The sequence below is a fragment of the Ambystoma mexicanum genome, chromosome 5p, assembly GCF_040938575.1.
Source record: "Ambystoma mexicanum isolate Mex_15411 chromosome 5p, UKY_AmexF1_1, whole genome shotgun sequence".
Taxonomy (NCBI): Eukaryota; Metazoa; Chordata; class Amphibia; order Caudata; family Ambystomatidae; genus Ambystoma; species Ambystoma mexicanum.
This window is the reverse complement of record NC_090930.1, coordinates 190,763,311-190,775,603: the sequence shown is the minus strand read 5'-3', so window position 1 is coordinate 190,775,603 and position 12,293 is coordinate 190,763,311. Positions and strand designations below refer to the sequence as shown.

At 46.2% G+C, this 12,293-nt stretch overlaps 1 protein-coding gene across 1 annotated transcript in view; it reads right to left on the bottom strand.

Moving 5' to 3' along the window:
- CAPN6 (calpain 6) overlaps positions 1-12,293 on the bottom strand; it is an 831,133-nt gene that overhangs the window by 243,886 nt on the left and 574,954 nt on the right. The window contains exon 7 of the mRNA XM_069612607.1: positions 1,288-1,365. Coding sequence (XP_069468708.1) covers positions 1,288-1,365 — 78 coding nt within the window. The remainder of the gene's footprint in view (positions 1-1,287; positions 1,366-12,293) is intronic.

Genomic DNA, 12,293 nt, shown 5'->3' with positions numbered 1-12,293 from the left:
AGGAGCAGAAAACCAGAGCACCTCATAAAAGAAGCCCATGGTGCAGAGGCGCCCGGTAAATCTCTTCTTTGTAGGCCTGTCCATCACTGTCGATACCCATTATTGCCTCCTCTCCCTAAACAAACCAGTGCCATCTACACATTCTTCCAGTATTTCTTCATAGTGACCTGCCATTAGAAAAATATTCTTACCAGAGTGTATTGTGTTGTATAGTATTGTACTTGTCATTTATATAGCAACTTCTACCATTATTATAGTCTCAATTCACTGGTTTTGGGAACGCCCTCAGTGGACCGAAGTCAGAATTGTTGGCGGTCACGGAGTAAGATTAGGATGCGTGTGTGCATAGGGCCAAATAAGGCTTAGCGGGACTGGCCAGGCTCCGAAAGAGAGCTACCCATGTGGTCAGGCATGTGGATGGGTGCTGAGAGGAGTCACTAGATGGCGTGAGTGCCAGAGACTCGCTATTTTTTCAGCGCACCCAAATTTGTCATGTGTCTTTGCTGCATTCTGATGTCAAAAGTGTTGAGGTGTAGTCTGGTATAAGTAGGCAGATAATTATGTGAACAGCATGACCAAATTTTATCAGAGTTCTTGTTGTATTCTGAAGTGTTGTATTCTGAAGTGTATTCTGAAGTGTGCGGGTAGCCATGCCTGAGGTCAGTGTCGACCGGAGTGGTGCGTTATATATACCTAACAGAATTTGTTGGTGATTTGTTGTTTGTGTCCCCGCTCAGTTAACTGGCTTCTTCTGTCGATTATTGCGGCTGCGATAAAACTGTTAGCGACAGCGGCAGTCTGTTCTCCAACCTGAGTGCCTGAAATACCATATCTTGCAACATATCACTCAAGTAGTCTAAAACCTCTGGGGGATTCCTTCACACACTTGGTAAATGGTATTCTGTAGGTAAGTATTAAAGAAAACATGCCCGCAAGCTTCTGCCACACACACACATCCAACTTTACGATTCATAGCAAATGCCAAACACCTTGGTAAGGCAGGGTGAATGTTTAAAAACAGAATTAGCAATTCATGTTGTTACTTAAAACTGCAAAAAATAGATTATTGTGTCATTTGCACTACTTTTCAAAAATATTTTTCTCTCATATATTTCAAAATATTGCTATCAATACTCTATCAAATGATCATGGAAAATTGACAATGCACATGAGAACATAACAGGGCGGAACATTGCAGCAGAAGTACAGGACAGACATGTATGCACATACGATAAGCAGACCATGTCATGACAGCTGTACAGGAGGCCAATGACCTTGGTTTCTTACCAGAATTCTCCATCATCCTGCACCGTGAGCCCCATTCGTGATCGCTCCGATTTGCGCACACCCGTCCATTCTTCCGACCTGGCAACAGGACAGAGCGAAGCAGAGCGTTAATGATTTCATGATGCATACACATACACTATATTTAGACAGATACAGCATTTGTTTTGACTCACAATGATTGAAAAGTAGTCAATTAATGTAAAGTTAATGTACCTTTCATATGCTCACACATAAGTACGTAATTACAAATACTTATATGGCATGTCGACCTCTATTCTATAGCTGGAAATGTGAAACAAATGGAAACGCTCAGGTAAACTGGATTGGTGTGAATTTTTCAGACTGCTAGCAGCGCAAATGCTTTGACCTGCCCCAGGTAAGCTGGTAAAATAGCTCAGCGGGTTGAGTGCTTGCGGCAGTGATCTGTGTGTGATTTGCAGGTTGCAGGTTGGAATCCTGACAAGGCCAACACAGCCTTCCATTCTTCCGAGGTCGATACATGAGTACCAAATTTGGTTGGGTGATACTGTATGTAAATATGTCCTATGTCAACCACTTTGGCAAAATCTCTATATGAATAACTCATCTGGGCTGACACAGAGAGAACCTGGTGCAGGGGAAAATGCTGTGGATCTATCCACTTTGCTTTGTGAACTGAGTTGCATTTCGACCTGTGTTGACCCTACCGTGACACAGGGATGTCATTTCCCCAACATGGCAGGCTTAGCAGAAGTGATATCACATGGCCGTTGACCTCTGATGACATCACAGGAAGTGTTGTTATTTGACCCCACCCTGAAGTGACATCACAGGAAGTGATGGAACATTACCTTTCACCCCTTGACAAAACAGGAAGTGGCATCACATAGCATTGTTCCTAAGTACACTACAAAAAATATGGTTACAATATCTTTGTAATGTGATATACAATTAATTCAAGAACAGATCACAAAATGTATCATTAATATCAGTATGTACAGGCCCATATCACCAAACTACTGTGAATACAAGTAGACGTCCAAGGTCAAATGATAAGTTATTATATAGCATGCACGCTTAAGTGCTTTATAAAGAACGAATATACATACAATATCACCCAACCTGTGTTGGTACTCATTTATGAATCTCAGAAGGATGAGTTGGCCTTGCCGGGATTCGAACTTGCAACCTGCAGATTGTATTGTATTTTTATTTGTATTGCGCTCCAAGCTCAAAGGCATCTGGGTGCATTTCTTACAATGGCAGTTGCAGAAGTACAAAAAGCAAGTTTCCATAATTTACAAAGCTATGTCTAGAAGTTTACGTAATTACAGGAGTGGAGCGAAAAGACAAGGAATATACATTTGATAAAGAGTTGAGAGTTTTGCAGTAAAACAGTATATACACAGGAAAGCAATTTAGAACTTAGCAGGAATAGCTTATTTATGTCTCAGCATATGATAGTGTGTTACTAACATGACGCTCAGTTCGTAAGTCTACTGGTGGTAGCTAAAATAGAGGTAGCTGTGATTCTTGGGCCATAAGCCATGTTTTAGTGTTCCTTCTGAATGGATAGTAGTTATGTTCTGTTCTGTTCTTAGTGATAGAGGTAAGGTGTTCCATAATTTGACTGCTAGAATGGGGAAACTACTACAGCCTGATTTTAGCAGTTTGAAATTAGGGATTTTGAGACAATGTGCCTGCGCCTATCTCATGGGGCGGTCAGAGGTATTGCGTGCAAAGATTTTGGTTAGATAGCTTGGTGCTAAGTTGTTAAGAGCTTTGTGGGCAAGAGAGAGGGTTTTGAAAGCAATCCTTTGCTTGACCGAGAGCCATTTCAGGCTGCGTCTTACCTCAAAGATATGTTGAGATCTGGGAATGTTAAGTTTTTTCAAGTTTTGTTGGCTGGTTCCAAGGTAAATTGCATTACAATAGTCTAACTTCGAGAGTACTGGCACTCTGGCTACTGTAATACAGTTGGGGGTGGTGAGGTATGGTCTGCAAGCCGTAATTAGCTTACAAGTGTAAGCTGTGGCAGCGGCCAAGGCGTTGACCTGTCTGGATTGGTTAAGAGAAGAAACCAAGCATTTTAACATCTTTAGAAATCTTAATATAGTTGCTGTCAATATTAAAAGCTTCAAATTGTTTAATCTAAAGTTTGGAGACTATGAGGAGAATCTCGGTCTTCTCATTATTGAGACACAGACCATGTTTAGCCATCCAGGCCTGTATGACACCATAAATGTTGCTAAGTACCTTGGCATCAGTCTCATAGTCTCCGGCGATGGCTATGTGTATGTGGGTGTCATCTACATAGTTAGTGTAGGTGAAACCCATATAGTCCAGGTCATCGAACACGGGCTTTGTAAATACTTTGTATAGTGTAGGAGATACACACAAGCCCACACAAACCTTGGGGAACCCCACATGTGACTTGTGCCGGTTCAGCCGAGGCTGATGGTGAGAAGACTCATCGACCTATTATCAAGGAGGGACCTTACCCACATGGAGGCTTTATTGGAGAAGAAGGCAGCTGATGATAGGTGGGAGCAAAGGACTTTGTGGCCTACTAAGTCGAATGCTGCCGACAGATCAAGTAGGAGGAATAAGGCAAGTTTCCCTTTGTCTTTCAGCTCCCCAATTTGTTTCTTTAAATCAATTAAGGCCATTTCAGTACAGTGCCTTGGAATTAAGGCCATTTCAGTACAGTGCCTTGGTCTGAAACCAGATTGTCTGAGACCTGGGAGGTTTTTGGTTTCTAGGTGCTCCTGGATCTGTAGATAGGCTGCTCTATCAATGAATCTTAGAAGGAAAGGGACTGTGGTGATAGGTCTGTAGTTCATAGGGACATTGGGGTCTAGAGTGGGCTTTATGAGAAGTGGGAGGACCCAGGCGTCCTTAAGATAATTAGGCACTATGCCTGTTTCGAATGATGTATTGATAAGGGATGTAATGAATGGAGTCAGTTGTTTGGCTGCCTCCTTAATGATAGGTGCAGGACAGATATCTCCTTAGCTTCTTGAAAGTTTTAATTTGGTGATAATGTCCACTACCTTCTTGATGGTAAGAGGGGAGGAGTTGAAAGGTGTCATAGATATTGGGGCGGGAGTAGAGGTTGTTTGTACGGAAGCAGTATCCAGAATCTTGAGGTTGTTGGCCTCAATTTTGTTTTGCAGCATGGTTATTTTGTTCAATAGTGCTGACTGAATATTGGTGCACCATGAGGCGTCTTTAATGCAGGAATCTGGTGGAGGTGTCAGGGACTCTAACTCTCTGAGAACTTTAAAGAGTTCTTTTGTGTTGGATTTAGCTTGGGTGATGCAGGTGTTGTACGTTTCTTGTTTAGATTGTAGGATTGCTTCTTTATAATTAAGAGAGGAGATTATGAAGCTGTCTTTGTTAGAGGCTATTGGATGACTCTTCCAGAGTGCTTTAGCGTTCCTTTTCATTTTGTGCAATAATCTAAGGTGTGGGGTGAACCACAAGTTCAGATGTGCGATGGGTTTGGCTTTGCGTAGTATAAGAGGGACAATTGTATTTATGGCATTGAGAATGGTATGGTTGAACAAGTAAATAATACATAAATAATAAATAAATAAATAAATAAATAAATAAATAATAAAAATACTAATAAGTCCACTAAGACCATAGGGTCTGAGTGATTGGTATTAGTGTCATTGATGATTGGTTGGATTAGTGCAAGCAACTTTTTCACTGTTATATTTCGAGAGTTCCTTGTTTGAGTGGAAAGGGCAAGGTTGTGAGAAATGTTTTGTATACCTTCATCCTTTATTGTCAATGAGATCAGGTGGTGGTCGGTCCAGGCACAAGGTGAATTGGAGAGGACGTTGATGTCACAGTTAAGATCTGCTAACCAGTCTGACGTCTGACCTTTGTTGTGGGTAGGTTCTGTGATCCGGTGTGTGAAGCCTAGTTCAGTGATTGAGGAGGCAAGGGAAGAAGCCTTGGTATCTTTTACATCTTGGAGGCCCAAGTTGAGGTCTCCAAGTAGGATTATTTGTAGGCGGGCTAGGTATTGTTTGAGAGGAGAAGAGTGATATCTTATTCAAAGGTGGATACAGGGCCAGGTGGTCTTTATAGCAGATTTAAGGTGATTGTGCGAGAGGCAGAGATGGGTAGTTTGATGGACAAGATTTCGGCCAACAGGAAGGGTTGGTTAGAAATAGGCCTAAGGCATAGTGCAGTTTTTGAGATGAAGGCGATACCTCCACCTTTGGGTCGGTTAGAGTCTCTATCAAGTCTGATGATAGAATACTTGTCTGGGATGACAAGTGAGAGAGCAGGTCCTGCTGCAGCGTGGAACCATGTCTCAGAGACTGCTAGGAAGTCGAGGTCGAGAGATGTTAGGGTATCAGCAATATCAGGCGCATGTGCTGGTAGTGATCCGGCATTAATCATTGCGCCTTTGAATTGAGTAGTAGAATTTTTGGGAGTATAGTGCCTCCTAGTGGGGGGATCAACAATGGTAGCTGAAGTTTTGTATTTAGGTAATGATTGAGAAGGCCTAAGTCTGGAACGCAGCCTTTCATTTCTAGCTTTCAACGAGCAAGGTTGGTTTGGTGTATGTCTTTTAGTAAATTGTTTAAGCCATAGGTCAGGTGTGTTAAGATATGGATTGTTTAGGCATTCTGGTAGATTGTGATGAGGTTTGGTGGTAGCTAGGAGGCCCTGCGGCAGAGATGGGGTGGGTGGTATGAGATTTAAGGTCAATGACCTTCTAGGTATGGCTATAAGAGTGTTTTGGAGATGGGGCAGGGTGTTCATGTTGATGGAGGTCAGCAAGGGGTGATCCCTAGTAGCTCCTGAGATAGGGAGAGCTAGAGAGCTCAACGCAGTGTGAAGGTAAATGGTAATGAGATGAAGCATAAACATGGTTTACTCCCACAGAGTTAAGGTTGAGGACTTGCTGAGTGCTATGAGCAGTTGGCAGCAATTGGAGCAGTATGCATTCAACATTCAGTATCAAGTTAGGTCTGCTGAGGTTTTTGTACAATTTGAAGTAAAACTGGCTAGGTAAAACAGATTGGCATAGGTAAAGGAATTTAGTAGCATAATCGGCTAAATAGTAATGCTATGTAATGGCATATGAATAGGCAGATACTGTGAGAATGAACAGTTTAGGCAAGATCATTTAAGTAGGCATTTGGCAAGGGCCTAGAAATTAATCAGCATAGTCAGCTATGGCATTGGCCTAGAAATTAGACAACATGGTCAGTTATGGGGTAATGATAGATCACAAATCGCAGCACTGAGTGCTCAACCCACCAAGCCACCTTACCAGCTATAGCTATCTCACAGTTATAGTAAAATGAGCAATTACATGTCTGAATGTTCTCAAAGTCAGAAAGCAAATTACACTCTGTAGTGGATACCACTGGTAACTGAGATTTAACAGCAGGTCAGTTAATCTCAAGGTCTAGTGCAAAGTAGTCCACATGTCAAGCCTGCGTGGATCTACTTTTCAGACTTCAGAGGTTGGCAACATACATACCATTGGGAGGGTTCATAACTGTGTGTTAAAGAATTTTGAGTAGTGCAGGGAAAGCAGCGCACTCACACGCCATCCCATACTCTGGGCACTTGTTTCCTCATACATGCAAACAAACATCCTGAACTGCCATGAGGATAGGAACGATAGACACATTACAACAAAGCATTAATTATGGCACAATAAAAACAAGAGCCACTTTATGTGCTATGGACAAGCATTTCTACACTGTACACAAACTTTTAGGCACAAGGATTTTGTCAAGTGTCTGAGGACACTGAGATGGAATGTCTTGTGATCATCGTAACAGAGACAACGGCAGAAAAAAACATGCTATAACTGCAATTTACGAAATGCAAAATACATAGTCCGAAATAGATACTTATTCTACTTTAAGTGCTTTTTGGAAGTTGTCGACTGAATTGTGAATGTGCGTTGTTTGAGAACAGACTAAATCATTGGCTCATCCCTTGACGTGTGCCTAAAATAAACCTTTAATGAGTCTAGCAATTATTGTGTAGAATTCCAGAAAGACAAATTATTTGTTATTCCTATTCTTTGTTATTTATGGTCACTGCTAAAAGTGTTACACTTGTGGAACCCCCTGTTTTTTTAAGAGGCCAGAACAAGAAAGCCAGCCACTCCAGAAACGGAGATCCACATGGTGCTGGCCACAGCCCAGGAGCTTCGTTTTTTCACTAAAGAGAATCAGCTTGGTGCAAGTGCCTTTTGATCAGATGTTTTACCTTTGAGTACTATCACGGATTGCTATATTATGGATATCCTCCTTCTCCCCTATCACACCTGATAATGTCACCAGAGTTGTTGCTCCATGAAGGTCTCCTCCAAACAGGTTTCCCCTTGCTCCTCCAGAACCATTAAGGACAATATTGGCTCTCTTGCCCCTGCACTTGCTGATTTCTGCAACCAATCTTTTGCCACTGGATGTTTTCCCTCCTCCCTCAAGCACTCCCTTGTGTGCCTTCTCCTGAAAATCCCTTCAGTAGATCCCACTTGTCCAGCCAACTACCACTCTATATCGATCACCCCTTCCTCAGGAAACTCCTGGAGAAGCGGGCCTTCCCCCAACTTACCTCACACACTGAACTTGTTTGTTGTCTCCACAACCATCAATCTGGATTCTGAGCATCCAGAGGCACGGAAGCTGCTCTTCTGAACTCATGAGGACTGCTCACATCTGTGGATTCCAACTCTCCAGCCGTCCTCATTCTACTTCACCTCTCCTCTGCTTTTGACATGGTCAACCACGCCATCCTCATAAAACGGCCCCATGATACCTTGGGTATCATGGAGCAGGCACTGGACTGGCTGACCCCAGGGAAGTCTTATCAATGCACCAATGACAAGTTAGAAAAGATGTGTTTTAAGTGCCTTCGGGAAGGGAAGGTATTCTGTTAAACGCAGAGAGAGAGTGGAAGCCGGTTCCATAAAGTTGGAGCAAGCACCGAGAAGGAAAGACCACCTGCTCGGGCAAGTTGATACATGGGCACTCTGAGGAGACCCAGAGCAGAGGAACAAAGACCAGTGATCATGGGGAGGAAGGCTTTGAGGGCAAGCCAGATAGCCTAGTCTCGAGCCAGTTGATGTTCTCCAGCTGCTCCAGACGGGACCATACTCCATGGACAATGTGGCTGTCCAGGGTAGCACCCATCCCTCTAGGGACCAGTCTGTGGTAATGGTGGTCTGAGGTGCCAGCTGCCAGAAGGGGCTGCCTATTAGCAGGTTGGTGTCTGTACCCCACCAGACTAGATCCTGGTGGAGATGTTGTGGTATGCTGACTTGCTCTGCCTGAGACCCCATCTCCTGATTCCAGGAGGCTGAGAAGTGCAGCTGCAGCCTCCTCATTTTGAGCCTCGAATGTGGCACTGCGAGGAGACTTGCTACCATGACTCCAAACAGGTGTTGGTACCACCACTCGCAGCCTAGGGAGAGACCTTGTGTGTAGACAGGGACAGGGTGTTCTTCTACATAGGGACAGCCTGTATGTGTGTGTGAGGTCTATGAGACATAGATGGAATGGGAGATCTCTTTTAAAGCCAAATTCCGGTCACCGTTGTATAGTGTTACATTGGTACCACCACGCCAAGGTCATTGCTCTGCTGAGAAAATGCCCAGCGGCCCTCCTGGTAGCTGTGATCTTATCCGGTGATGGGAAGATCTTTTTGGTCCTCGTGTCCCATATAAAACCTAGGAAGATCAGATTCTGCGTGGTCAATAACTGACTTTTTGAGATTGATAGAAAATCCCAGATCGTATAGCGTCTCCATGAGAGCGGAGGCCATGTGCTGGACCGCCTGTGGAGATCTTGCCCTGACTAGCCAGTCATCTAGGTATGGATAACTGTGATGACCCGGTGCCCTGAGTATGGCTGCCACTGCGTTCATTAGCCTTGTAAAGACCCTGGGGGCGAAATTGAGTCCAAAGGGTAGAACCCTGTATTGAAAGTGAAAACCTATGATCCTGAACCTCAGGAAGGACCGATGGGGTTCCCAGATCGGGACGTGTAGGTAGGCACCCTTCAGATCCAGGTAGCACATCCAGTCTCCCACACACAAGGTCTCCTCAATGAAGGCTGGGGTAACCAGCTTGAACCTTTGGAGGGGAAGGGAGAGGCTCAAGGAAGCAAGGTCCAACACAACTCTGAGGCCCGCCTGGTTCTTTTTGTGTATGGCAGACATTTGTGAATAGAAGCCCTTGGCCCACTGTGAGTCTGGGACTTCCTCCACTGCTTGGCTTGCTGCAAGCAAGCTGATTTCCACCAGCAGAGTTGCTGTACCAATCTGCAGGGAGGAAGGAGGAGAAGGAGGAATTGGGAGCAGGATACCTGTGGATACCACCGATAGGATCCATGGATCTGTGAACTTTGTCCACCAGCAGTGTACATGTAGGGCAAACCTGTCCCCCAGCGGAGACTCATGGATCTGGATGAGCCTGTCACAACCGTTTTCCCTCTGTGCTGGTGCTGAGGAGGGGGACTGGAAAAAACCCTTGTTAGCCGTCGTGTGCTGTTTGCATCTGTGCTGGCAAGGGGATCTGTCCGGTTGTCTGCACCGTCACTCCTGGAAGCCCCTAAAGCCTCTGAAGGCCCGACCTTTATACAAGTACTGGTGCATTTGGCTGTAGGTCTTAGGTGGGGACTTGGTAAGAATAGATAAAGATTTTGCTGTCTGGGAGCTATACTTTCTCTTATCAAGTTCCTCATACTTTGTCGAATGGAACAAGTCGGCCACCTCAAAAGGCAGGTCGAGCATGCACTCCTGTATGTCAGGGTTGAATTTTGTCACCTTGATCCAAGCAATCCTTCTCATGTCTGTGGCAATACAAATGGCTCGGCCTGATGTGTCAATATGTTACACAGTGGACTCCATTATATCCTGGGCCATGATTTTGGCCTCCAGCAGCCCAGCCTTGAAGCATGCCTGCCTGTGGACGGGGAGCTCAGGAAGGAAGTCTGCAATCTCCCACCGCAGTTTCTGGTTGACAGCCACCAACATGGCGTCATCTTTGGCCTGGCGCAGGTGTGGCATTTGAGTACATCTTCTTTCTAAATGCTTCCAAGAGCTTTGCCTCCTTGCCTAGGATTGCAGACGCCAAAGCCGCTGAGGAAGACTGTGGCTTGGAGAACAGTGATGCTGCCGCTATCACTGAGAAGTGCGGTTGGGGTGTGCCGACAATAGGAGGGAGTCGCCTTCCATTTTCCTGTACTTAGCGTCAAGATGCTTGTTGGTAGGATGGGTAGAGTGTGGCTTTAGCCAGCCTTTTTTGGCTAAGGCTTCGACATCCTTTTGAAGTGGAATTACAGTTCTAGTAGGAGGACGTAATGTAAGTACCTCCACCAGGACCACTGCCTCAGGTTGTTCCACCTGTGGTTCCGAGATGCCTAGGTACTCAGCCACACCCACCAGTCTCTCATGAAATGCTTTGGCTGACGATGAGATGTCCGGGTCTTTCTCCTCGTCTGTGTCCACTGTTGTGTCCTGCAGATCCTGGGGAGCCGGAGGAGTGCTGGGCGCAGGCATCTGTGGCGTGCTCATTATCAGTGCTGGAGGCGGCTGAGGGGGCTGAGTCGGAGCTGCCGTGATTGGTACGAGCATGGGAACCAGGGGCTGAGCTGGACCCACGGGTGCTTGTGGAGGAACAGGAGGCAGAATGTCCCTGATTAAGTCCATGAGAATGGTACCCATCTGTGGTGATCGCATGAGAGTGAGGAACTTCTCGAAGAACCTGTCTTCACACGCAGGAGGTGCGCCTAATGGGATAGATGTAGGGGTTGGTCCCTGAGGCTGTGAGTCATGGGCGTGCACTGTCTTGCCAAGTTGGACGTTGTGCACCTTCCCGGCGAAACGGAGGGATAGGATGTGGGCCAGGTGACAGGTGTTTTCCAATACCACCTGGAAGCGCGCTCCCCTGCCTGATCTCCCAAGGGGAAGAGCGCCGGGTGACCCACCATTTTGTCTGGCCCTGCGGCCATTTTCTCTTGCTCTGCGCCACGTGCCTGAGTCATGGTGCTTGCTGAGCTGGGTCCGGGCTCCACCAGTATGCTGAGCAGCGGTGGTTGCGACCTTCCATGCACCTTAGGTTGAGGCCTGGTTGAAGGAGTGCTTTCGGCCATGGTGCCGGTAGCGCTGCGTACAGGCACCCCCTCAGACAAGGGTCCGGTACTTGGGCATAGCCCCTCAGGTTGGGACCGTTAATAGAGCTTTGTGGCCCCTCAGCGGTAGCACTGGTAGGATCTTGCAACCTCTTAGCCCGTGGGCTGGTAGCTGCAGCAGCCTCGGTATTCCTGCTGGTTTTAGAACCTGAAAGGTCTATCCCGCTTGGGCGCTTCCCAGTGAAGGAGTCACCCTTGTGGGGTACATAAGAGAACAGGGCACCTACCTTGGGCCTGGTCTTCCATTTAACAAATGTTTTAAGGTTCTCTGGAGGCGATCTCTCAAAGAGCTCCCGCCACCTGGCGACTCAATACTTCAGCACGTGGAGTCAAGGAGTTGCACGCAGTACAGCTGTCGCAGCCGTGTTCTGGGCCAAGGCACCAGAGGCAGAGAGCGTGGCGGTCGGACATTGGGAAGGGAACCTTGCAGGGTGGACACCTGCTGAAACCCGCCGTCGTCGACATACTCCGCGGAGGAGCATAGCGCCAGAGAACAGAGCAGTACCTAACAAGTTGAATAGAAAGAGAAAATAATAATACTTTCCGGGGAAGAACGTGTGGAATTACAAGGCCGGAAGCCTAACCCAGGAGCGCTGGTGAAAGCGGTCCGTTCCCTTTGACGCGGAAAAGAGGACTGAGGAGTGGCATCGGTGGGCAGAGTCAGGGGAGCGCATGATCCTAGGGCTGCTCCCCCCGCACGCATCTAAATTTAAAGTGGAAGATGATTTTTCTGCTGAAAAAGATTCCCTCTCCCGTCGCTTGCGAGGGACACCCATACAGTATGGAGGAAAGGGGAAGGGACGTAGAAGTAACAGATGTAGTCGCAGCCTCCATTAACTTCATCAC